A 27876-nucleotide genomic window follows, 5' to 3' on the forward strand; every position below is an offset into this window, starting at 1 on the left:
TTATGTGTTACTAAATTCTCTTTCTTTTGTTGGCTAGATTACAGCATGGCTTATGGCAGCCAAGAATACAGACTTAGCCCCAAAAGGCCACTTGGAAAACTGACCACCCAGCCTTTTCCTATAAATGGACCCTGAGGATTCTCTGGAGGTTCCAGCCTGAATCACCAGCCAGGAACTCCCTCCCTCCAGCTAGAAAGGATAGTTTCCTGAAAGAGAGATACCCAGAGGGCAGCGATGAAGGAAGGGAACCCACCTGCCTGGCTGGCCACAACACCCATCCCCACCCCTGTCCTGCTTCTTTTTTGCCCACTGTCTAATTAAGGAATGTAAGAGAGAGAAGGTGACTCTGGCACTTCTCTGGCTCACTGCCTACACACCTCAGTAATCAAGTGTGAGCTCCCAAAGAGCTGTGTGATAAGCCATAGGAGGCTGGTGGGGGATGCTTTAACATGAAGGAGAGTGCTGATGAGAAACAAAGGTTTGGATCTTTCTCCTGCTCTAACTTCTTCCCCCATTAGGGCCCTGACACAGGTAGGGTCCATTCACATCACTGTGGATTTCCTAAACTTGTGGATTTCCTTGCTTCTTCATTCTAGGATACACACCCAGCACTCAACAATGCCTACGGGACTCTGCTTTCACTCTCTCCTCCTCCTCATTCAGTCTTATTTATTCCTTCTTCTCCTCTCTAGCTCACCTTTCTGACTGCTATCGTCCACTGGGCCCTCTGGAATTTCCATCTGCTTCATAAGCCACAGCCTGACAGCCTTTTTCCAGGATGTTGAGGCCAAAAGATCTCAACAGCTAGAATTAGACTAGGTTCACAATGTAGCCCAGCCTTAAATCTATGGCTTTAGGAAAGTTACCTAACCAGTGATAGCCACAGATCTTCTGTAAGTGGCAGTCTCAGGGAGGGCAGTATGACTGTAATGAACAATAGGAGAAACAGACACTGCCCATATGAAAATTGGAGGGGCTGGTAAAGAAGAAGAGACTGTGAAAAGCCACTTTGCTATCACTCCTTTGTACCACCACAGTTGTCAACCTCTCCAAACGTTGACTTTTCTGTTGACCAAAGGAAAAGTTATTATGGTGAATAAGTGAGATAATGTTATAAAACACCTACACAGTGTCCGAACTTGACATTAGTTCAACAACTATTACTGCCCCTTGTTTACCCTCCTCTGCTTCCTGTAACCAGCTGGGAACCCTACAGGAACACCTTGGAGAGGTTCCAGACCACCACAATAGAGTAAACAGCCCAATAAAGAGATTCAAATGAATTTTTTTGCTTTCCCAGCACATATAAAATTTATGTTTATACTCTACTATAGTCTATTAAGTGTGCAATAGCATTATGTCTAAAAAATGTATATATCTTAGCTAAAATACATTGTTTAAAAATGCTAACCATCATCTGAGCTTTCGGCGAATTGTAATCTTTTTGCTGGCAGAGGTTCTTGTCTTTATGTTGATGGCTGCTGACTGATCAGGGCAATGGCTGCTGAAGGCTGGGGTCCTGTGGCAATTTCTTAAAATAAGACAGCAATGAAATTCACCACATCAACTGACTTTTCCTTTCACAGATTTCTCTACAGCATGAAATATTATTTGATAGCATTTTACCACAGTAGAACTGCTTTCAAAACTGGAGTCAGTACTCTCAAATCATGCTGCTGCTTTATCAACCAAATGTATGTAAGATTCTAAATCCTTTGTTGTCATTTCAACAGTCTCTACAGCTTCTGCACTGGGAGTGGATTCCAGCTCAAGAAACCACTTCCTTTACTCCTCCAAAAGAAGCATGTCTTCATATCTTTAAAAGTTTTATCACGAAATTGTAGCAATTCAGTCTCATCTTCAGGTTCCTGTTTAATTCTAGTTCTCATGCTATTTTTGCCATATCTGCAGTTACTTCCTCTAGGGAAGTCATGAATCCCTCAAAGTCATCCATGAAGGTTGGAATCAACTTCTTCCAAACTTCTGTTCACGTTAATATTTTGACCTCCTCTCATGAACCATGAATGTTCTTACTGATGTCTACAATGGTAACGCCTTTCCAGAAGGTTTTCGGTTTACTTTGCCCAGATCCATCAGAGCAATCACTATGTATGGCAGCTACAGTCTTATGAAGTGTATTTCTTAAGTAGTAGTACTTCAAAGTTCAAATCCACTCACTGATCCACTCATGTTAGCAGGTATGAAAACATTGCTTTCATAGTACACATCCATCAGAGCTCTTGGGTGACCACGTGAATGGTCAATGAGCCATCATATTTTGAAAGGAATCTCTCTCTTCCTCTTCCTTTTTCTGAGTTATAAGTCTCAACAGTGGGCTTAAAATATTTAGTAAACCACGTTGTAAACAGATGTGCTGTCAACCAGGCTTTGTTGCTCCATTTCTAGAGCACAGGCAGAGTGGAGTTAGCATCATTCTTAAGGGCTCTAGAATTTTCAAACTGGTCAGTGAGCATTGGCTTTAACTTGAAGTCACCAACTGCAGCAACCCCTAGCAAAAGAGAAGCCTGTCCTTTGAAGTCTTAAAGCCAAGCATTGATTTCTCCTCTCTAGCAATGAAATTCCTAGACAGCATCTTCTTCTAAGAGAAGGCTGTTTTATTGGCACGGAAAAATCTGTGGTTTAGTGCAGTCACCTTCATGAAGTTTCTTAGCTCGATCATCTGCATAGCTTGTTACAGCTTCAACATCAAACTTCACTTCCACAGGTTCCTCACCTCTCTCCACTTTCGCAGAACTGATCTGCATTAGGCTTTGGCTTAAGAAAACATCATGGCTAGTTTCATCTTTTATCCAGACCACTCACACTTTCTCCACAGCAAAAATAAGGCCGTTTTGTTTTCTTATCACTCATACATTCAAAGGAGTAGCACTTCCAATTTTCTTCAAGAACTTTTCCTTTATATTTACAACTTAGCTAAGAGATCGATATTTGGCACAAGAGGCCCAGCTTTTGATCTATGTCAGCTTTTGGCATGCCTTCTTCATTAAACTAATTCATGCCTAGTTTTTTATTTAAAGTGAGAGAGCTGCTACTCTTCCTTTCACCTGAACACTTAGAGGCTTTTCTAGGGTTCTTAGGTGGCCTAATTTCAATTGTGTTGTGTCTCAGGGAATGGGGGAGCCCTGGGATAGGGAGGGAGATGGGGAATGGAGGGTTAATGGGCAGTCAAAACACACACATTTATCTATGAAGTTTGCATCCCTATGGGTACAGTTTGGGGTACCCCCAAATAATTATAATAGTATCATTAAAGATCACTGATCACAGATCACCATAACAAATATAATAATAATAAAGATGTTTGAATCATTGCAAGAATTATGAAAGTGTGACACAGAGACTCAAAGTAAACAAGTGCTATTGGAAAAATTGTAACCACAGCCTTGCTTGATGCAGGGTGGCCACAAAACTTTAATTTGTAAAAAATACAACAGCTGCAAAGTGCAGTGAATTGAACTTGGTTATTTCCCCACACAAGAAGAGAGAAGGAGATCGGGGATCAGAGTCCTAGATCTGTCACTTACTTCTTACTACCTGTGTGATGGGGTCAAGTTAACCTCCCAGAACATCCATTTTGACTGGTATAGAATAGAGAAAAAAATAACACATCATAGAGTTATTGGTAGGAGTAAATTAAATTGGGAGGATTAGGGGTATCTGGGTGGCTCAGTTGTGAAGTGTCTGCCTTTGGCTCAGGTCATGATCCCAGCGTCCTGGGATCGAGCTCTGTATTGGGCTCCCTGCTTAGAGAGAAGCCTGCTTCTCCCTCTCCCACTTTCCCACATTTGTATTCCCTCTCTTGCTATCTCTCTCTGTCACAAATAAATTATAATATCTTAAAATTAAAATAAATAAATAAATTGGTAGGATTAGATGATTGGTAGGATTAGATGCTTAAAAAAAGAAGTCCTTTATGAATGATAAGTTCCTCTGCAAATTTAGGCACTAATACTAACTCATCTGTGTTAAGAAATATTCATGGAGTGACTTCTGTGTGCCAAGTACTATGCAAAGCCTCAGGCACATAGTGGTGAGCAAAGTGGTCTTCATGTCTCCAGCATTTGCATCACAGCCAAGGTGGCCCAGAGAGAGTCCAGTAGAGACAGATTCATTACAGTGTGAAATTTGGTATGGCAGAGATGTGGGGAAGGAAGGAATCAGAAGATTCCTGGCAAGAACTGAAAATTGTCAAAGTGACTTATATCTGGGTAAGTGCTGCAGAGGTAAAGATAATCATTGAGGGCGCCTGGGTGGCTCAGTGGGTTAAGCCGCAGCCTTTGGCTCAGGTCATGATCTCAGGTTCCTGGGATCGAGTCCTACATCCGGCTCTCTGCTCAGCAGGGAGCCTGCTTCCCTCTCTCTCTCTGCCTGCCTCTCTGTCTACTTGTGATCTCTCTCTGTCGAATAAATAAATAAAATCTTTAAGAAAAAAAAAGTACTTGTCTAAGGACCAGGAATAGTCAGTCCAGAAAGAGTGGTAGTGCTGATGAGGGAAGAACATTCCAGAAGAACACAGCATGTATATAAAAACTCAGTGCACTGAGAGGAGAGTGTCCAACCATGGGTGTTTAGGACCTCATAATTGTTCAAGGTGCTGGGAGTTAAAGAGGCCCTGTCATCTTTTTCTGTGTCTCAGCCACAGGAGCTATAACCAGGTGTCTGATGAGACCTCTTTGAATGTCACCCATGGTACCACCATTACTCTTGGATCCCATCATTTTAGGTTGGAAGACCCCAAGTCTTTTTCCTTCCCCTTCCTGTAAGTGAGCCTCCTGCTGGTTTCATCTACATTTATGTCCAGCCTTTAGCCCATGGGAAATAAATTGAATTAAGTGACTCTCCCTAGATCCCCTTTGAATTTTTATTTCCCCTGATTTTCCAAAAACTATGTTTTGCTCTTTCTTGCAGGCTGCAAATAAAATGGCATGCCAGCTGGCTCCTTTATGAAATCAAGTTTGGTGTTTTGGTCACCCCTCCCCATTCCCCCATATCATCTGGTCCCCAGATTCTATCTGTGGTAGGCAGAATAATGACTCCCCAAAGATGTATATACACCCAGAACCTGTAATGATGATGTAATGATGTTGCCTTGTACGGCAAAAGGGACTTTGCAGGTATAATTAAGTTCAAGGTCTTGAGATGGAGAGATAATCATGAATCATCTGGGTGGCACCAACAAGGGCCCTTAGGAGAGGGAGGAAAGAGGCTCAGAGTCAGAGAAAGAGATGTGATAAGAAAAGCAGAGGTGAGAGGGAGGCAAGACAGGAGCTGAGAAGTGCAGGCAGCCTCCAGAAGCTGGAAAAAGGCAAAGAAACAGATTTCTCCCCTAGTGCCTCCAGAAGGGGTGCAACCCTGCTGACCCATTTGTGACTTCTGATCTCAAGAACTGGAGGATAATAAATTTGTGCTGTCTTAAATCAAGTTTGTGGTCATTTGTTTCAGCAGGGCTGGGAAACATACCCTACCCATTCTGCTCCCTTCACTCCAAGCCTCCACTTAGGTGATCCAGTGATCCCTCAACTCCTTGCCCAAACTCTACTACAGTTTTGCTCCAACTTTCTGTCCTTAATTCTTTCCCAAACTGATTCCTCCACTAACACTCTGGTATTCATTCTCCAACTGCCTCTAGTCCCTGATTCTAGCTAGTACTTTGTTCCACATCTGCAATCTCTTCACTGTGACTGGTTTTTATTTTAGCTCTCCTTATTTCTTTAAACTTCTGCACTCGTGCAGTCAATTCCTAACCTTCCTCCACACACAGTCCATAATAGAGGACCACCACTCCTCACCCCACCCACATAGGCAGTGCCCTGCAGAGTCCCCGGTTGTCAAAGCTAAGTTCAGTTCCTGTCTCCGAGGTCCTTTACTTCTCCAGATCTTGATCCTGTTGAGTCACTTTTCATCCTTTGGAACCTCAACATCTTTCCCTGGTTCTCCAAGGTCTCCAGGCTCTTTGGTCTCTTCTGGTCATTTATTCCTCCCTGAATTCATCAACTTTTTATTGAAATCCTACTGTGTGTGCAGCGCTATGTTAGGGAATGCATGTGAATATGCAGACACAGGTCCTATGTTCCTCAAAGAGTTTAGAGCGCACTAGGAAAGACAGTCATGCAAAAATAATGACAATATATTGTTCTAAGGGCAAAAGCAAAAACACACACCAGGTAACATATATGACCCAGTCCTCTGCCCAACCTCCCACCTAGCTCCTCAAAGTGTGGTCTGAAGCATCGGGAAAAGCATCACCTGAGAATCTGGAAAAAGGCAGAAAACTAACCCTGTCTCCACCTCCTCAAGGCCTTTTGCCCCTCTGCTCCACCTGGATCAAAACCTCCCATTCTTCAAGGTCTAGCCCTGAGGCCCTTCCCACTGTAAATCTTCATGTTACCTATTTCTCCCTAAGGCAGAATTTATTGCCCCTCTTTCTGTTTGTACCATCTGTAGAACATTTATCACCACGTTTTATTCTGTTTCATTTCATGAATGTTTACTGAGTGCTTTTGGGTACTATGCCAAGGTCTGGGATATAGAAGAAAAGAAGAAATGATTCCTTACCACCAGGTATTGGCAGCCTATTGTGGTTAATTACACATATGACCATTTTTGCCTGCTTTTCTTTGAACAGTTTGAATGTTGACTTCAAATGTTCCAGTATTCGCCTTAATGTTCACTCAGGAAATGAAACAGAGTTGCAACCATGATTGATAAAACCTTGGGCTGACCTTTAATCTTCACTTGAGCACATGTTTGGGTACCTTCTGTAATCCGTTTCTACTTTCCCCTTCCTAGCAGTCTTTAGTCTCTATCTGAGTATCACTGGGGGTCAGCAGAAGCACCAGGGGTACAGTGTGTGTCCTAAACAGAGAATACCAGGACTCTTGTTTGGATGTTGGTGGTGGGGGGGGAGGTAGAAGAAGCATGGTGCCTCGAGAGCCCTTGGACCTATATGGAGCCCACAAGGGGAAAGCCTGCTGAAAATGGAACCCAAAATCAGAAATCAAATCTGAGAAATAGAGAATAGTAAAACTGTTCTCTTTGTATTATTTGAGCTCCTGGATCAACCACCTCATCAGAAGGCATTTTACCCCATCTAATTAGCTAATAAATTCCTTTTATTATTTAAATCAACATGGGTTGGGTGTTCTGTGACTGCTTATCACAATCATCCTAATTATTTCAATCTTTTATTTGATTATAAAAAATCAGCAACTAACTTGCTACCTAGAAAACAAGGCTCTGCTGTCACTCCAGGTTGACTTCTCCATGCATAGGTCATTTCCTTGGCCTTTTCTGAGAAACCAGATTCCTGGACTGCACGGCCACATTCAATTTCAATTCAAGCTTTTCTGCCATAGTGACAGGTTTTACCTTTGTTCTGTTTTTAGTACTGTGCCTGTTATGGTTAATTTGATGTGTCCACTTGACTGGGTCATGGAGTGCCCACATGCCTGCTTGAACGTTATTCTGCGTGTGTTTGTTGAGGGTGTTTCCCGATGATACTGGCATTTAAACTGGTAGACTGAGTAAAGCAGATTGCCCTTCCCAACGTGGGTGGGCCTCCTCCAAACTGCTGAGGGCCTGAGTATGAGTGGTTGAGCTGGGACATTGGTCTACTCCTGCCTTAGACCGTGACTTATACCACCAGCCATCCAGTTCTGAAGCTTTCAGACTCTGACCAAGGCTCACAACTTTGATTCTTCTGCTCCTCAGGCCTTTGGATTCAGACCAGAACTACACCACTCATTCTCTTGGGCCCTCAGCGTACAAAGGTTGTACTGCAGGACTCCTCAGTCTCATAGTCATGTAAACCAATCTCAGTTGCTCACGATATATGTATCCTGGTTCTGTTTCTCTGGGGAACCATAACACAGCACCCAACCTCTGCCGTCACCTCCTCACTTACATGGTTCTAGAAAAAGCGAATGAGTGCTTTCATTTAAAGATGGGTGTGTTTGGGCACACGGGAGCGGAAACCTGAAGCACATATCCTGTTCTCACACCCAGAAACATGCTTGGTTGTGTGGACCATCAAATAACGTGATGTGCTTTTGCTTTTTTTTACCTCTGGTTGCTTTCTCTTCACAGCTACATGCAAAAGCCGGAGAAGATGGTACTGTTCTGGTTGTTCCAGCTGAGACATCAAGGCCAGGAGTTCTGTCAGGTGTCTGTTGATTGGCTGAGGCTGCTTTTCATACACTGCGGGCAACACCCTCAACAGCATGGCATTGCCTGTTGAGGGAACAATACCAAGAATGGTGAGTTATTAGTTCACAGGCAGTGGAAACACATTTATTGTCAATGCAATAACCTTTGCACTTATTCATTAAATAGTGAGGAGTGAGGGCCAACTCTTCTGCTAAAAATAACACCATATCTTATTCTGAAAAATCACTAAAGCATGATTTAAATGGATTCCATACAAGGGGATATTTTATTTATTTATTATCTAATGAAAACTTTTCCTGAGTAAGGCACCATGGGGAAAGAGGAAAATTTGACAGTAACCAGACCACACCCTTTAGAAGGAAACTGTTCTGACAAAGAATTCCTGACGAGAAATAACATTTGGATGCTGTTTAAATGAAAACTAAGCAGTGCCATAAGCATGAAACTGAACCAAAAAAAGTGCAGAGGAATGTATCCACGTTCCTGAGAGATATGGGGGCATGATTAAGACAACTGACATATGGCAAAGCTGCCTTATTTTTATGAATAGTCAGAAAAGTAGCAATGCAAATTTAAATCCCCAATTTCTGTACCATTTCAAGGGAAGTTTAGACTCAGCTTGTTTGTCACACATGATTTGCCTCAATGACATGTATGGACAACTGGATTTAAAATGGCAAAATCTCCAGAAAAGATATTGCATAAGCTACAGGGACTTATCTGCAAACGACATATGGGAAACATCTGCTTATCACTTTATGGTATGGATTTTTTCTCAAAAGTCTCTCAAGTACTTAAATGTCTCAGGAGAATTGGTTTCTAGGGATTTCTTGAAGAAAAATTTTTTTGTGTCTATTTACTTTAAATTTGGCTTTGTATATAGAAGAAGGACACAGAAGGAATCAAATAAGCACCAGTGGTTATACACATGTAGACCTTTCTCACACAGAAGGAATGTGTCCACATATAAAGGACATTTAGATATGAGAATTGGACAAAGGCTATCATTTTCAGAATACCAGAATACCAGACTAAAAATAGTAGAAGGGTGATTCTGGATCAACTTAAATGTATATGGGTGATGATTAATAATGAGAATTGCTTTTCCCACATGTAGTTCATATAATTAATCTCCAGCAGGTTTCGGTCATATGCCCAAGGACTGCAAAGTACTAGAAATATTCAGGGTTTTCTTTTTTAAAACAAGTTGTGTCCATTCACAACACATTGCTTTATCTGTTTGCCTTCTCTTTTAACCAAGAGCTTTTCCTTAAACAATCAGGAATTTTAAATGTAATGCCCACTCTGTACAGGGTACAATAGATCTTAGAGCTTAATTATATAAACACACTGACCAATCCCTAAAAAATTTCATGATAAGTAGCACTCTTTTTGGAATCAAAGACAGGAAACTGGTATAAGGCTTTTGGTGTGATACTCATTAGACACCCTGAGAGTCTTAAAGGGAAAATCTCCAGATTAGTCATTTTCAGCTGACTTGAATTTTGATCAAATGATGCAAAAGGAAATGCATAAATTTTTTTTCTAAGTTAGAAACTGATGAAGACACTTCGATGTAGAAATTCTATAAATTCAGAGGCAAAAAGAGAAATCCTGTAAATTCCATTTATAAACTAACATTTTTTAAAAATTATGAAATATTTCAAGACATTAGGCAAATGAGGTAATAATATAAAGAATGGGGTTGTGTCCACCGGCTAGTTTTGTCAAAAAATCTCGTGCCAAAATGGCTTCCTATCCCACTCATTTCCTTTTCTCCCCAAGGGCAACCACCATCCTAAAGAGGGTATTTATCATCTTCATGGATGTTTTTTTTACTTCTTAGTTGTATGCGTCTATACCAACAAACATTTTATGGTGTTGTTTTGCATGCTTTAAAATTTTACAGCAATAGTATTCATACTATACAAATCTCTTTGGAACATTTAATTTTTTTTTTTTTTTTTTTTTTTTTTTACATTCAACACTGTGTTGAAGTATTAGCTCCAAAAAGCTCTCCTTCACTTATTCTCACAGCTGTATGGTATTCTATTGTATAAACAGGCAATAATTTATTCATATACTCTATGGTTGAAAGACACTGCTATGATGATGATGATGCTTTTTACCAATAGCAATGCAATTTTTATGCCTATTTCTTTGTTCATAAATGGAATATCTTCCCTAGGGTATGGCCTCCAAGCTTAATCACATAGAAATCGCCTGGGTATCTTGATAGATTCCCATAGATATTGATTCAGCTGGTTCAGAGTTTGGGCTTGAGAATCTGAATTTCTAACAAGCTCTCAGGTGATGCTGATGGTCCCTGGGTCACATAATTAAGCAGAAAGCAGTGACTATGTCCCTAGGAGTTAAGTTTCTAGATCCTCCAAAATTTCTTTGCAGTGTGGTTGTATTAGTTTTCTAATCTGCCATAAGAAGTTACCAAAAACTTAGTGGCCCAAATTCTTATATTTCTATAGTTCAGAAGTCTGCTGTGAATCTCACTGGCCTAAAATCCAGGCATTGGAAGGCACGAGTTCCTTCTTGGAGGCTATAGAAGGGAATAGGTTTCCTTGACGTTTCTAGAGACTACCAGCATTCCTTGGAGTTCCCTTCCTTCAACTTCAAAATCAGCAACAGAGTAAGCACCTCTCTGACTCTGCTATCGTCATACCTCTTCTTCTGAGTCTCCCTTCTGCCTCTCTTTTCCGCTTTTAAGAACCCTTGTGATTACACTGGGACCATCTGTATCATCTAGGATTATCTCCATATTTAATGTAGCAACCTTAATTTCAATTTCAACCTTAATTTTCAGTGAAATAACATGTCCACAGGTTGTGGGGATGAAGATGTGAACATTTGAGGAGACATTATTCTGCCTACCATCAAGACTATAATGACCTACACACCCGCCGGCAACATGAGTGTTTCTGTTGTTCCTTATCTTTGCCAACACTTGGTCTTGACAGACATCGGTTTTTGCCAGCCTGATGGAGTGGGAGATGGCATCTCATTTTTTTGTTGTTTTCATCTTCATTTCCTTAACTGCTTGTGCAGCTAAGCATCCTTTTAGTATGTTTACAGGTCATTTCCCCTCTCACGATTTGACCATTCATATCTTTTGTCTATTTTCAGCTGGGATGTTTGTGTTTTTTTCTTGATTTGTAGAAGCTATTTATTTATTCTAGACACTAGTTGTTGTTTTTTTTTTATTTTATCACTTCTAAAGTTGCAATGTCAATGTAGTTGATTTTTTAAAATCTCTTTGTAGTTTATAATTTTTTTGTTATTAAGGTATCTTTCTCTAGCCTAGGTTCATAAACATTTTCTCTTAAAAGCATTATGGTTTTGTTTTTCATATTTGTCCTTAATCCATCTGGAATTTACTTTTGTACATAAAGAATGGATTTTTTGTGTGTATATAAATAATTGTCCTAGCATTTATCAAGTTGTCAGTTGTTTCTCTTCCAATTTTTTAATACCTTCTTCACATGTAAGGTTTCTCATATGTCTGGGTCTGTTTCTGGGTATTTATCATACCTTTACCAGTTATACATTTTGTTAATTGTAGTAACTTTATAATGAATCATTATATCTCATGAGGCAAATTATCTTCTACTTCAAATTCTTCTTGGTCCTCTATATAAATTTCACCATTACTTTGTCAACTTCCTTGAAAAACTACTTTATTTTTTTCTCCCATACTGAATGTACAGACTAATTTGGGATAATTGACATCCTTATGAAATTGAGTGTTCCCATTCAAAAACATATGTCCTTCCATCTATGCAGGGTTTTAAAGAATGTTTTTCAATAAAGTTTTGTGATATTAGCTGTGTCTTATGTATATTTTAATTAAAAATGATTCCTAGGTATCTCATTTTTGTTGTTGCTATTGTAAATGGAAACTCTTAAAAAAATGTATCATCAGTTGTCTGCTGGTATTAAGAAAGCAGCTGATTTTTGTTTTGATCTTTCAGCCAACAAAACTTCCTCAATTCTCTTATTAATAATCTGTCTTCACCGCCCCTTAGATTTTCTGTATATAGGCAATCAAATCATAATGATTAATGAAAGCTTTGTTTCTTTTTTTCTGTTCTTATATCTTAATGCTTTTTTTTTTAGATCCTACTTTCCTGGTTAGAACCTCCAGTACTTCAGTGAATAGAGCTAGTGTCCAAGGTATCCTTTTGTTTTTACTCTTTTTAAGACGTGTGTTTCTAAGGACCCATCATAATATATGTATATGGCTCTATCAATTTTGTTATTTCTGTTTTATTTTTGTTTCTGTACATAAATGATGAATTTTATTAAATGATTTTATGCATCTATAGTCATGATTATATAATTTCTCCTCTAAATTGTTCATGTAATAAATTAATTGATAACTCTAATTTTAACCAATCTTGCAGTCTTGGAGTAACACTCAACTTGGTTGGTTGGTTATCTTGTATTTTTATGCATATATTGCCAAGTTCGTTTAGCTAATATTTTATTTAAAGCTTTTGCATCTATGTTCTTGAATGAAGCTGACCTTTTGTTATACTGTCCTTGTCTCTTTTTAGTATCATAGGTACTACACATATAGAAAGTATTTAGCACATTCCTGCACACTTCATTCTTAGAAGCAGTTTGTATAAGAAGAGGATTATATATTCCTGGAATATTTGGTAGAACTTGCTTATTAAACCTTCTGGACAATGTTCTATACATTTCATTATTTCAAACTTCATGTATTGTAAGTTTTAGCAGGTGCTTTTTGGGGGGGGATTTGAGTAGCCATTTATGACAACAGTGAACTTAGTTATGGTATATTAAAATCTCCCCCATCATTATGGATTTGTCAGTTTCTCCTTATAATTTTGTCAGTCTTTAGCGTATATTTTTGAAACTATGTTACTAAATAATTCTAGTAAAGTGTTTATCATACTTTATCCTCTTCTCCCTTACAGTTATTTCCAATTGATATAACTGTAACTATCCTAGCTTTTTTGAATTGCATTTGCTTGGTATGTTCTTTTCCTGCTTTTTTCAAGTTTTTTACTTTGGGCATCTCTAGATTCTTCTGTTTTATGGGTGGCTTTTGTAAGTGACTTATAGCTGGGGACTTTTAAAATATTCCTACTTGACATCTTATGTCTCTTAACTGGAAAGTTTGTTTTATTAATAGTTATGATGACTATTGGTATATTTGGATTTATTTTTACATTTTTAAGAGATTTTATTTATTTACTTGACAGAGAGAGATCACAAGTAGGCAGAGAGGCAGGCAGAGAGAGAGAGGGGGAAGCAGCCTCCCTGCTGAGCAGAGAACCTGATGTGGGACTCCATCCCAGGGCCTGAGCTAAAGGCAGAGGCTTAACCCACTGAGCCACCCAGATACCTCATCTTGTGTTTTTTATTCATCTTGCTTTGTCTATGTTTTTTCCCTCTTCTTTACCGCTTTTTTGGAAAAAGGTTTGTTTAATTCTAATTATTCTAATAGAATAAGTCTAATTCTAATAATTCTAATTATTATCTAATTATCTATTATCTAATTATCTAATTCTAATCTAAAAACTCTAATTCTAATAGAATAATTCTAAATATTCTAATCTAAAATTAATTCTAATTCTAAGAATGTTCAAAACGAACATTCTATTTCCTTTTGGTTTTCAAGGCTGTCTTCAAAAAGATAAACATTCCAGACCAAACAAAGCAAAATTAATTTCTCTATCATCTTCCTGAGCAATGAAAGGACTTGAGGTTACTGAAATTAAAGAGTACATTTTGGATGATTTTCTCAGATCCTTCTTCCAGTTCTTTAATATTCTCTTCAGTTTTGCCTATCTGCCATTTAATCCATTCCTTGAGGTTTTAAATTTTTTAATTAATTTTTTATTTGTAGAAGTTACATATGGTTCTTTAAAAAAAAAAAAAAATCTGCCTAGGGAGACCTAGTTGGCTTAGTTGGTTAAACTGCCTTCAGCTCAGAGTCCTGGGATCGAGCCCCATGTCTGGATCCTTGCTTTGTGGGGAATCTGTTTCTCCCCTTCTTTCTGCCCTTCCCCTCTCCCCCTGCTCATGCTTATTCTCTCTCTCAAATAAATAAAATCTTTAAAAAAGTGAAAAAAAATTAAAAATCTGCCTCATCTTTTTCTTTTGACAATGTCTTTTTTCTTTATTCGTGTTTCCAACTCCTTGTGTTGGAATTTTACAATTTTAAACACACTCATTTTCTAATTCCTATCTGATATTTTAAGTAAATGAAGTTCTTGGGAGAGGGGTACCTAATCCTTTTTCTGTATCTGCTGATTCTCATTTGTGGTGGGTTGTTTCCTCATATGTTTAAATATTTTTATTGTGAATTTGTTTTTACTGTGGTAGATAGTATACATTTGAATCTTGAACATGTGTGAGGGCAGACCCATGTCACAAACGACTAGGGACCCTGCAGAGTTCAGTCAAAGACATGCTTACTTCCCACTTATTTGTGTTAGGACAGAGGGTGGGGCTATATACACTGAAATCCAATATGTAACTCTCTGAGGGTCTGGCTTTAGGTGAGGTTCTCAATTCCAACTCCCACTCTGGCCTAAGCTTTGCTCCCACCTGGTCATTAACACTTAGTTGTTATAGAACTGATAACCCTAATTTCCCTCTACGCCCCTCCAAGGAGTCCTGGCATCAGCTCTCAGGCTTACAAGTTTGGTTTTTGTTCCCCCCTCTATCATTGGGCCCTGGATACTTCCCTTACTTTATTGGTAGTTCATTTGAACATTTAAGGTTATCATTATAATGTATGCATTTCTAGGTGTTTTTTGCAGGAGAGTTTTCAGCTTATTATTTTGAAGGACACAGAAATCCCTAAATTTATTTTAAAAACGTGATCTTTGACTCTAAACCTAGTGAAATAATACATTTTCTACATAACACCAGCTTACAAAAAGAGACATTCCTAAAATCAGCTTCTTCCTCTCCCCCAGCTCTTTCTTACTTTAGATTTACCAGTTTTGCTTTGTTGTCTCTCATTTTATATATGTGTTTATAAAAGTAGAGTTGCAACTCCAGAAGGATTAAAGATGGAATAACTAAGAATGGACTTGGCTTCTAGAGCAATCAGAAATCTTACTTTAAGTTGGTTTATCTTGGAATCAGGGGAGTAACTTTCACATCTTAGACCTATAAACTGTGTACAAAAGAAAAGTGGGGAAAGTTTTCTATACATAAAGGGCTGTAAAACTGTAAAGGCACCACACAAAATGCTGAAATGATGATCTTGCTTTCATGCCTCTGTGCCTGCTGACTTATTTCTCCCCCTACCTCCCCTCCCTTCCCTTTCATCCCTCAATGCTACCAATTCAAGTTACAACAGCTAATCCTCTGGGGGGACAGTCTTAGCCCAGTTTCCCCACCTCTTTCCCCTCTGACCCTCCTCCAATTAATCTGACGGCGGTGTAAACCTTTGCGGTCTATGATTGTGCAACGTCCACGTTTCCCTCGCCCTCCCACCAGGCCCCCTCCCCTCCAAATTCAGGGGAACTCCCGTTACCGCGGTGCCACCGGCATTACTCATTCATCTCCATTCAGGCTTCCCCCAGCATTTATTAAGGGCTCTGGGCTCCTGCCTTTCACTCTCACTCTCCTCTGCTCCAGCAACACCGCTCACTTGAGAGCTTCTCGCCTCATCCCCTCGGGCCAGCTGTGGGAAGTGGCCGAAGAACGAACTTTTTGTGTCTCTCTCCAGCAATGCATCTCCCTGTGATTCTGTTCTGCGCTCTCTGGTTTGCGGCGTTGGCGGAGACCTCGGATGATTATGAACTCATGTATGTGAATTTGGACAACGAAATAGACAATGGACTCCATCCCACTGAGGACCGTAAGTTCTCTTTAACTGTTTCTCTGCTAACCCTAACTACATACCCACCTCTTTGGCTCTAAATAGTATACATATACTTTGTAGCCGAGGAAATGTGCTAAAAATTATAGCTTGTTTTGCAAAAGAAAGAAGCACTTTAGGAAAGGGGGAGGTTTCAAAAAGTTACTTGTCACAGATACATAACGGCTTGAACCGCATGAAATCGCCGATATTTGCCTGTTTTGAGCCGCATGAACGGCAATTTCACAGTTCCACTTAATATATACCTGCGTAAATGGTCCCTGTCGCTGTCGAGATACTCACACGCTGTTTTTCCGAGGTGTCCTTAAAGGGAGGGGGTGATGGGGCTGGGCAGGAACTTGGGACCACCGAGGGAGGTCACCTTTGTACAAAGCGCACCCGAGAAAGGCCTGGGCGGCTCGGTAACGTGTATGTCCCTCGCTCTAGCCACGCCGTGTGACTGCCGTCGGGAGCACACCGAGTGGGACAAGCTCTTCATCATGCTGGAGGACTCGCAGATGAGAGAGGGCATGCTGTTGCAGGCCACCGACGACGTCCTCCGCGGCGAGCTGCAGAGGCTGCGGGCGGAGCTGGGCCGCCTGGCCGGCAGCCTGGGGAGACCGTGCGCGCCGCCGGCCCCCGCGGAGGCCCGGCTGGACCGCGCGCTGGACGAGCTGCTGCAGGCGAGCCGCGACGCGGGCCGCCGGCTGGCGCGCTTGGAGAGCGCGGGGACGCCGCGCCCGGAGGAGGCGGGGCGCGCCCTGGGCGCCGTGCTCGAGGAGCTGCGGCGGACGCGAGCCGACCTCCGCGCTGTGCAGGGCTGGGCAGCCGGGCGCTGGCTGCCAGCAGGTAAGGACGCCGGGCGGAGCGGCTCCAGCTCCCCCCGCCCACGCCTCCCGCCCCTCCCCAGAGCCCCCACACATCCTGCGTCTTTGTCCTCGGAACGCGCGTGGCGGGAAGCCTGGTGGCGGTCCTCTAGGGGCAGCTTCAATGGGGACACACACACCTCTGTTTCCCCATGCACGCTCACAGGCCTCAGAAACACCGTACAAGGCGCGAAAACTGGCTTTAAAAAGTATTCTCCAGCCCCGGGAACCGAGAAGAGAGCTACGGACATAGACATCACAGTCTTGAAATAGACGTCAGGGGCCCCTGACACCCGATCCGACCGGGCAGTCCAGGAGCTCTATTGGCCGGTTTTAACCATGACCTCTCTAGCTGTCCGGCTTCCCTCCGTTTGGGATTTCCACTTCTTCTAATTTTAGCCTGTCTCTCTCTTTAGCGGAGCTCTGGTTCCCCGCGCTATTTCAGGGCCCAGCCTAATTCTTTTATCAACACGTTCCGATTCCTGGGCCGGCCCCTTCTCCCCGCTGGTTCTGGCAAGAGACTTAAGACTGAACCCCATCTCCTGAAGGATTAGTGGAATTCCTGAGGGGTCCCCCAGGCCCCGGGGTCTGTGGAATTAGCCCGCTAGAGGGGAGGTCTGAGTATGTGAGGTTTGGACTGGGCCGGATCCACAGTGAAATGGTCTGCTGTGGGAGCAAATGGGTAACCCTCCTCCCCAGGGCTTTAGGGGGTCAGGACCAAACAGGAGAGAGGCGGTTCAAACCGGATACAACTTGTTGAACTCCCCTGTAATATGAATGAATCTCCAAACACACATGGGCCTGAAATCATACTTTTGAAATCATACATTTGAATAATACATTTGAAAGATTGTTAAACTAAATGAGACGATTTGGAGCCAAATAGCCCTCATTTAGGAGTCAAAATTTCTAAGAGATAGTAGTGCAAAAAAATCTTTTGTGGGTTATATTAGAAAATCAATGACTTGGTTAGAAAATATAACTTACACTGTTCCTGAGACCCTCATGAACAGAAAACAATTACAGTGTCATCCTTCTTTATATTTACAATAAACCAACTCATCTGTTGGGGTAGGAAAAAGAATTGTAAGCATGTGTGACAGCATGTTTCATTTAAATTTGCAGAAACCATAGCAGAGTAACAGTCTTCCCTAAATATTTGCGGACTGTTTATCAGTACTGAGCATAGTTTCTTCAATATTCAGTACCGGTTCAGAGACCAAAAAAGCATAAAATCAAATATACAATAGATCTTCAATGTAAGTGACAGAGACAAATTATAATTCTGTGGCTATTTTTTAATGGATGAAATTGTCTTGTCTTTGGCAAACTATGAGAAATGATTGTACATACAGTGTATCCCCCAAACTGAAGAATTAATGCTAATTTTCACTCTCACCTCTGTATACTAGTTAGAGCAGAGAGAGATGTATTTCTGAGTTCTGACATGTTAATTTTTTATTATATCCAATAGTATTTTTACCCACATGGTTTGATTTCTCCTTTTTGGTTTCCTGCCAGCTTGGTTTCTAAGGGATTCCTAATTATTCTGTTGTCGGCCTCCTAAGAACCTGGTTTTAATTTTGTTTGGTCTTTGATAATGTAATCAGAAAAACCTATTAGTTAAAAGCCATTTCATGTGAGAGTTTCTGACTTTTTGAAGAGATATCAAGAGGCTCAATCACTGGTCCCCACCAAAAAAGCCACAAAAAAACTGTGAGCACGAAATTCCACTCCATGAGCTCACATAGCTGTAGCCAGTGGAGCCTGCAGGGAAAGCTGGGTCTCTCAGAGGCAATCAAGGAATGCTTTGGAATGCAATCTTGACTGCCTGGGTTTATTTAAACAGGAAATCAGTTAATTGAACTGCAGTAGGCCCCCTCCTGAACACTACTTTACTGGGACATTACAGAGTATATCTCAAATGGTCATGCATATGGTGATCTTTTGTTCCACAGTCTTTGTTTAATTTAATTTACACAGCTAGGGGAAAAACAATATCTACCAATTTCATTTGAAACAAGAAAGCCTCATTAAGAATGAATCTTAAAAGTCTTCAAAAATTCGAATTATTCAGTGAAAAAGAAAATACCAAAATGTGACAGGACCAATTTATGCTTTAGTATTGTAGTTACTTTTATACGATTTTCTGAATCTCAGGATTTCTTTGACTACAGATGTAGGTACACATCTGTTTAATTTTTTAGGACAGAACCTTGCCCTCAATCACTTGCAGCATTTAACTTTAGTTTAACACTGTTTAACACTGTTTGCATGGATGTTTGGTGCCTTCCAGTTCTGTATGTTTACCAGTTAGTCTTTGAGGCTCTGGAACTTGCTTATCAGAACTACTTTATGATAAATCTTTAGTTTGTTATGAAGTGAATGCCTAGCCTTCATTTAGATTTTTTTTTTTTTTAATTCTTTTTCTGGTCTCTTATTCACATGAAGTTATCACAGAGCAGAGCTCATCTACGAAAGGTTTTAGCACATTTCCCAGAGACACCTAGGTCTTCACTTTGGCATCTCTAGCTCCCTGACTAAGCATGTGAACTGGACTTTACTATTCTCCCATTGCGGTGTCTGAGCATCTCCTTCTAAGTGCTCTTCAACAGAAATATGTTCTCCACCATGCCCCTTGGAAGAGTTCCATCTTCCTTAAAGGTTTTTTCTTTTGCTGCCTAAATAGTATTTATAAGCATGTGGACAAAATAAGAGTTTTTAAGAATAGTAAATCAAACTGAATTCCATCTCTCCTAGCCAAATCAAGGGGTTCTTTTCCCATTAAGAAGCAATGCAGTGTGTTAGTTTAAGGGTGTGGCTTCTGCAACCACAGTGCCCAAGTTCAAACCCCCAGTTTTACCACTTACCAGCTAGTAAGCAGAACCAAGTTACTTAGTGATCTATGCCTTAGTTCTCTCATCTGTAGAAAGGGAATATTAAGACTATCTCTTAGGATTGATAAGTAGGATTAAAACATTCAGAGTGATGAGAACAGTACCCAGTACATGGTGAGTGCCCAGTAAGAGTGAGTCATAATTGTTATACACTGTTGTCTTTCAAAGGTAGATTTCTACAAACTTTGCAAGTTACAAGTATCTGGAATATACGGAGTATTAAAATTTCTGCAATTGACAGTCCTAGAGTTTCATTTAAAAATGTATGTTGCCAGTGAGTGAATGGGTGAGCTAGGCCCATTGAATTTCATAGGTTTGATTGTTTTATTCTGGAAGTTTGGTGAAGTCAAGAAGAGGGAAACAAGTCTGGCACTAAGTTCTTGGAAACTACAGCATCATTGTTTGAAGTTAACGCATAATGACCCAATATTTTCATTAAAAAAAAAACAAAAAGGGCGCCTGGGTGGCTCAGTGGGTTAAAGCCTCTGCCTTCAGCTTGGGTCATGATCCCAGGGTCCTGGAGTCCAGCCCCATATCAGGCTCTCTGCTCAGCAGGGAGCCTGCTTCCTCCTCTCCTTCTCTCTCTGCCTACTTGTGATCTCTATCTGTCAAATAAATAAATAAAATCTTTTTTTTTTTTTTAAAGTAACAGCAGAAAATAAGCTAGGGGAAGTGGTTTCCATTATTTTCTGAACTTGGGCAATCTGGCTACCCTGCATGCCTTCTCCACTTAGATGCTTCATTGAGTAGGACTGACAATTGACTTTCCTTATTCCAGTTTTCTTTGCTCTACCAAGATCACGCTTGAAGCTCCTCAAGCCATAATGGGATACAGCATATCATTTTCAGTTGTGGTCGTTAAAGTGCCTGTGCTAAAATACCTAAATGCGGGAATCATTTCTGAATGAATTTATATTTTCTCTTATATTCTTACTTTCCTGCTCCTCTAGGTTGTGAAACAGCAATTTTATTCCCAATGCGTTCCAAGAAGATTTTTGGAAGCGTGCATCCAGTGACACCGATGAAGCTTGAGTCCTTTAGTGCCTGCATTTGGGTCAAAGCCACAGATGTATTAAACAAAACCATCCTGTTTTCCTATGGCACAAAGAGAAACCCATATGAGATCCAGCTGTACCTCAGCTATCAGTCCATAGTGTTTGTGGTGGGTGGAGAGGAGAACACACTGATTGCTAATACCGTGATTTCCCTGGGAAAGTGGACCCATCTGTGCAGCACCTGGAATTCTGAGAAAGGGCGCACATCCTTGTGGGTAAACGGTGAGCTGATGGCTACCACAGTCAAGATGGCCACAGGTCACATTGTTCCTGAGGGAGGAATCCTGCAAATTGGCCAAGAAAAGAACGGCTGCTGTGTGGGTGGTGGCTTTGATGAAACACTGGCCTTTTCTGGAAGACTCACAGGCTTCAATATCTGGAACCGTGTTCTCAGCAATGAAGAGATAAGAGAGACCAGTGGAGCAGAGTCTTGTCACATCCGGGGAAATGTTGTTGGGTGGGGAGTCACAGAGATTCAGCCACATGGAGGTGCTCAGTATATCTTGTAAGTGTTGTGAAACTCTACTTGAAGCCAAAGAAAGAAACTCACATTTTAAACATATGCCAGTTGGGACGGTCTAAAAACCTCAGTGCATATTAAGAACACTTTAGACTAATGAAGGGGAGAGTTGAGATCAATATTTATCTTGGCAAAATACTGAATAAACAGTTGAAGAGAAGACATTGGAGAATGCTTTTGGGGATACTGTTACTAGATTTTATGCCATGGTGCTTTGAGATTAATGCTGTGTCTTTGTCAGATAAACTCTCAAATAATTAAAAGGACTGTATTGTTGAAAAGAAGGACAATTGTTTTACTTTTCTTTGGTTAATTTTGTTTTGGCCAGAGATAACTTTTATATCGGGAGAAAAATAAAATAACATTTGCTGTCCATTGTTCATTGTTCTTGGTATGTACCTTATTATAAAAAAATGATAAAAACATATTTATACTACAATGTGACTTAACAAATGCAAATGTAGTTTATGTGTTATCAAATGTCTCTTTTTTGAGAAGATAGTTATATAAGTTATATTGTAAAATGGTTTTGTATTAATTTTATTAAGACTATTTTTGTAAAACTCTACTGTAAATAAAATATTTTATAAAACTACTTCATGTCATGTAATTATAAATTTAAAAGATGCTTTGGAGCAAAACCACACTCTTAAAGTAGGAACTAGTTTTCAGATACTAATCTATTGTGTAAATAGTAATAATATTGTTAGAAACAAACTATAGAGTTGATTTAAGCTTTGGCTTCCTATAAATCATGAGCAAGAAATCTGATCTTGGCTAAGTCAATTCATCTCTCTGGGTTTTAGTTTTATCAACTGAAAAATCAAGGAATTGAGGAGATATTGATCTGTAGGTCCCAATTTGATGTTTCTATGACCGTATGCAACATTCTGTCATATGTAATACAGAAACAAAATATCAGAGTTCCCCAAATATACATGACCAGGATTGTTCCTGGGAAGATCTAAGAATTTGGAAAAACCACTCCTGCCCTCAAAAAATACCCATTCTCTTACTCATGCCTGAAGGAGAGACCAGTCAAGATCCTTCAGCCTAGAGATGGGGAAGTACCTCTCAACCACACTACAGTTCTCTCCTGTCAAGGCTAGGCAGGTGTAATAGAAGACCGCTGCTTCTGAAAGTCAGCAGCAAATGTGGTAGAGCCACACTGATGATGAGTCTGCCTAACAATAGGGCCAGATAATCTCTGGTTTGTGAGGTTTGGAGAACAAGGCCAGGAGCAGTTATCAAACCACATTTTATAACTAGCTAGTTGACAAGTTACTTAACTCTCCTGGGTCTTCTCAGTAAAAGAAGCAACTTGGTCTTTCAGTGCCTTTAGCAATAAAATGTCATGAATCTAGAAATCTTTGAGGATGCTGATGACATCAGTAGAGCTTGATCCCATTTATGAGGTCCACAAAATCAGGATGATTGATCTCTAAAAAGAGTGTTCACAGTTATGAGGTCATAGGCCAGTCACTGGCCCATGGAGATTACATGATTCAAGGTTGTCCTTGAAGGGCCATAGGTAAGTCCTTGTTTAGCCTTTATCTCTATGACCTGAATGTTTAAGTGGAAGGTGAAACACTGGACCCAATGTAAGCTGAGAGTTCGGCATGATTTCAATTTCCCCATCTTAGCACAAATTAGATTGGTTCAAAAGATCTAATATGATGCAGGCCAAAATACATGCAAACTCATAGGTTGACAGTTAAACATAAGGGCCTTTTAAATTTTTCTATGGGAATTACACATTTAAGGTAAAGAAGCAGCAAGTTGAAGAAAAGGAATTCTTGGGTTACTAAAGTAGAAATTTCATCTACTACAGCAGTAAATACAGATAAGTGTTTCAAGGGACTTCTGATTGTTTCCTCATACCTATTTTCTCTCTTTTCCAAAGGAAGAAAATTCTGGTTTCAGTGGTTGTTATGCCCACTCAGAGCGAAGTCTAGATTTTCTAGCATCAGTTGCAGCTGTGTGTGGCCAGATGACTAATTGCTGGCTGATGTTGAAATACTGAACATGATTCCCTTTCCCTTCCACTTGACTGGAATATGGTTGTGATGGCAGGAGTTTCAGCAACCATCTGAGATCACAAAATTCGGTGCAGCAATACAGAAGAAGCTTGGCTCTCCCGTGTTGTGAAGATGTTGCTAGTCCTGGGCTGCCTGTTCCTGCACTTCTCTAATATGAAGAAAATCATACTTTTGTTGTTTTAAATCCACTACTGTTTGACCACCTAATCTGATCCAAGAGGACAATTTTTTTAAAAAAATCGAAAAGACCACACACACTTTATTTCCTCAAAACATTCATAGACTATACTCAGAAAGTCTATTTCCCAAATTCTCAGGAAGTTGGCTCTCTGGCTTTTTTTTTTTTTTCTCTAATATGATTTATTGAGTTTCAAATACAGAGTGTCAGCAAAAGGAAGAAGTAAGAAATGTGTAAAACTGAAGATAAATTTTCTAAAAAAAAAAAAAAATCAGTATTCTGGTTTAGTTTGTCACATTGGCTAAGAGTTTCATTCACCAGAATGGTTATTAGGGGCATCATTATATCCTGGCATTATAAAGTAATTGTGTAAGATGACTCAAGTTATTAGGAGGAAAAAATGCATTATATATATAAAATACAAAATATTAGGTATGTGTGTGCTAAAGTGACCAGCTGTTCTGGCTTGCCTGCTATTGTCCCAGCTTCAGCACTGAGAGTCCTGTGTCCCAGAAAACCCTTCAGTTCTTGGCAAATTGTGACAGTTTGTCACATTGTCACTCTAGTATGTACATCTGTATGTCAACAAAGCAATATTTTGGCAGAGGTATATATGAATATATGAACAAAATAGAGTTAATATATTTTCCTTGTCTATTACAATGTAAATTGGCTTTTAGTGAAATGTTAATTCCTTTAAAATATATTCAGAAGATTTTACTCCTAAGTATATATTATAGAATTTAAGGTTTGGTATTTACAATTATTTAGTTAACTTCACTAGAACAATTATATTTTCAAACAGAAGAAATCATCATTGATTTTTACTTTTTTTCATTAAATTTTATATTAGGAAGCTCTTCTTTGAGAAACTTACTAAGGCCAAATGTTTCCAGAACTCTCTTCTAGCCACTTAATAAATAGCACTCAAAAAGTTAAAAATCTTGGTCAAAGTAATTATAAACATTCACATCTATATTCATAGATTCAATGAACTGGAAAACTGAAATTACTGATGCTTGCATTCAGTTATAAATCCAGACTGTGGAAGAAAGTGCGCTGGTCTTAGGCTCAGAAATTCACCATTTGATTCCTAGAACACCAATACCTCCCAAACAGAAGAAGCTGGGCCTTCCAACTAGTCTTTATGGGTCTCACATTAACCAAGAAATTAGGGATAACAGGACTTGCCTTCCCTTGCTGAAGGATTTTATGAAAATGACAAAAACTGATAATACATCTAAGTGTACTTTCTGAACCATAAAATAATATTTGAAATAAAATTTGTCTTTAAAAAAGAAGTTTTTCCAAAGTGCGCCCAGTGCATTAAAGAAAAAAGGAGTAAGCATGCAAAAATAACAAATAAGCGAATATAAAGATTTCCTTATATTGTGGCTAAGTCATTCTCAGCAGGTCTGCCCGGGGATGCGCCTCTCCGTGCAGGCCTTCTTTTACTTCACAGCAACATCTGCTGGTGGAGTCAAGAAGGTGCAAACTCCGGAGTGCAACTATCCCAGACTTTGTTAACAATTCAGAAGAGGTCCTCTTCTGTTTCAAGATGTGTCTTTCTTGATCCACATTTGGGTTGGCTTTTTAGAGCATCATTTTTAGTATTTCCCTACGTGTATTATTATTCAGTTTGAATCTTCTTAATAAGATTGCTTCATAGTCTGTTTCCTAGAAATTGAATTAATAAATTCTTTCTCAACAACTTGCAATACGCTGAACTTAAAACTTTGTTCCTTAAGAATAATCATATCATGAATCTTTAATGGCTATATATGTCCCCAGGGAGTATAAAACTCCACAGATAAATTTGGTTCTGCCTTTAATATTGTAATATGGACCTGGTACATGGCAGATGCTCAATTTGGTTTGACAATGACAATGGTGTTGATTATGATAATGATGATGATAAGAAACATCATAACCATTGATGAACTACGTGCCCAGCATTGTGCAAAGTGTAACTGCTTTATCCACTTACGCCTCACCTCACCCTATGTGGTACGTATTATTTTACTACCATAATAAATGAGAGGTTAATTTTCTATCTCTATTTTCTGAGACAGCTCACCCGTCAGTGGTTTGAATTTTGTCTCACATAGAGAAAGAAATGAGGTGAATTTATCATAATTAACTAGACAGTCTCTTCTAGACTTTTGCCAGTAAGTCAGAAAGGAATTTGGACTCTTGCTGAGACAATATTACATTTTGTTTCCAAAGACTTTCTACTTAAGTTTCCAATCATTTGAGGTCATCTTGTGATCTGTGCCAGAGGACCTTATAAAAGGCATACTGACAGAGAGGCATGTTTTCTTATTATGACCACTGATTCAGAAACGTAGGGGAAGAGACTTTTAGTTTTGATAGGAGTGATGTGCATTGCATCACAGAGTTCCAAATCAAAATTTGGAAAGGGTTTCCCGGTAAGTCCTCAAATAATCCCTTACAGTTAGAGATACCCTCTCCAAAAAAACTGCCAGCTTTTGGGGTAAAAGACACACTCAATTATGTTGCATTAAGCACTGGTCCCGCTTTTATATGCCGACACTGGGCATGTTTTACAATGCATCCACATGGCAAAGAACAAGTCTGGAGAATTATTCAGGAATACTGAAAAATGACTCCCACTCTGAAAAGGTGGTGATGCCACAAAATATTAAATTACTTCTGATATTATTTAAGTGGAAAACAAATATATTACCTAAGTGATATCCTTGTTTTTTTTTTTACTTTTACTTTTTTATTTTTTATAAACATATATTTTTATTTTTTAATTCAAGGGGAAGAATTTAATTTTTGCCATTAAGTATGATTCTAGTTGTAGGTTTTTGTAGATTATACTTTATTAGATTAAGCATGTTCCTCTTCTATTGCTAGTTTGTGGAGAAGTTTCTTTTTTTGTCATGAACAGGCTTTGAATTTTACAAAACAATACCTATATACCTATGCATATAGGTATACAGGTGTGTGTGTGTATATATATATAATTCTCTTATATATACTATTATAGACATAATACACATAATACATACATATACATACATAATATCCCCTTAATCAGTTTCTGGAAGTTCTTCAAAATTCCTAGTTTTCAAAAAGCTCTTTTATTTATTTGAGAGAGAGACAGAACATGTGCACATAAGCAGGGAGAGGGACAGAGAGAGAGGAAGAAGCAGAATTCCCCACTGAGTAGGAAGCCCCAGGTGAGCTTGATCCCAGGTCCCCAGGATCATGACCAAAGGCATAGCTGACTGCACCACCCAGGCACCCCATCGAAAAACTTCTTTTCCATGCATGGGTACTGAATTTATGGGCTGCTCTTATTGATCGGATGACTTTTTGACCTGTTAGTCTGTTACTGGGGGGAATTACATTTTGAATATTAAGACATGCTGGCATTCTTAAGATAAACTCAACTGAATCATTATGAATTTTATAAAATGAGGATAACAAAGGTTCTTCCCTCATAAGATATTGGGAGAATTACCTGACTTAAAAGACCAGAAAATGCCCCTGGGGATAAAAATACATTATATGTTTATAAAAAATAAAAAATTAAAAATTAAAAAAAAAGACCAGAAAATGATACACAGAAAGCACTCAGAAATGTAAACTATTATTTTCCTTAAGCATGGCTGGAGTCATTTTGATTTGTGATTTATGCAACTATGTTGATAATTAAGATGGGCCTGATTTTCCTTTCTTATATAGTCTTATTCTAGTTTTTTTTTTTTTAAGATTTTATTTATTTATTTGACGGAGAGAGATCACAAGTAGGCAGAGAGACAGGTAGAGAGAGAGAGAGGGAAGCAGGCTCCCCACTGAGCAGAGAGCCCAATGTGGGACTCGACCCCAGGACCCTGAGATCATGACCTGAGCCGAAGGCAGTGGCTTAACCCACTGAGCCACCCAGGTACCCTGTCTTATTCTAGTTTTGATATCACATGTATACTAGCCTCACAGAATTAGTTGGAGAATGTTTTTTAATTATCTGAAAAAGTTTAGCCAAGCCTGTAATTATTATTTACATGTTTGTTCTAATTGATCTATAAAATTGGGGATGATTTAAAAATGCTGATATAATTGTCTTATTTGTTATAGGCATATTCAGGTTTTCTAACCCCTTAGTTCTTAAGTATGCACCAAGGCAGTATTGCTTGTGCCTTTGATCTTTTCTCCAAATGGAAGGACTTTTCACAGTTACTTTCTCACTGGGAGAATTGCAGAATATAAAACAGACAAATGGAGCCTAAGCAATTTAAATAAA

General features: G+C 39.5%; 2 protein-coding genes across 9 annotated transcripts in view; one reads left to right on the forward strand and one right to left on the reverse strand.

Moving 5' to 3' along the window:
• Nucleotides 1-27876, reverse strand: part of VEPH1 (ventricular zone expressed PH domain containing 1) — a 242823-nt gene that overhangs the window by 168720 nt on the left and 46227 nt on the right. For all 8 annotated transcript variants that reach the window (XM_004755625.3, XM_004755627.3, XM_013057757.2 and 5 more), the window contains exon 5: nucleotides 8084-8250. In XM_004755625.3, coding sequence (XP_004755682.1) covers nucleotides 8084-8250 — 167 coding nt within the window. The remainder of the gene's footprint in view (nucleotides 1-8083; nucleotides 8251-27876) is intronic.
• On the forward strand, nucleotides 15492-21982 carry PTX3 (pentraxin 3). The gene is made up of 3 exons (XM_004755632.3): nucleotides 15492-16048; nucleotides 16496-16897; nucleotides 20762-21982. The coding sequence occupies exons 1-3, from the start codon at nucleotides 15919-15921 to the stop codon at nucleotides 21373-21375; spliced, it is 1146 nt and encodes a 381-aa protein (XP_004755689.1). The 5' UTR covers nucleotides 15492-15918; the 3' UTR covers nucleotides 21376-21982.

This window comes from Mustela putorius, unplaced genomic scaffold (genome assembly GCF_011764305.1).
Source record: "Mustela putorius furo isolate JIRA1106 unplaced genomic scaffold, ASM1176430v1.1 tig00003834_pilon_pilon_pilon, whole genome shotgun sequence".
In the NCBI taxonomy this organism is placed as follows: Eukaryota; Metazoa; Chordata; class Mammalia; order Carnivora; family Mustelidae; genus Mustela; species Mustela putorius.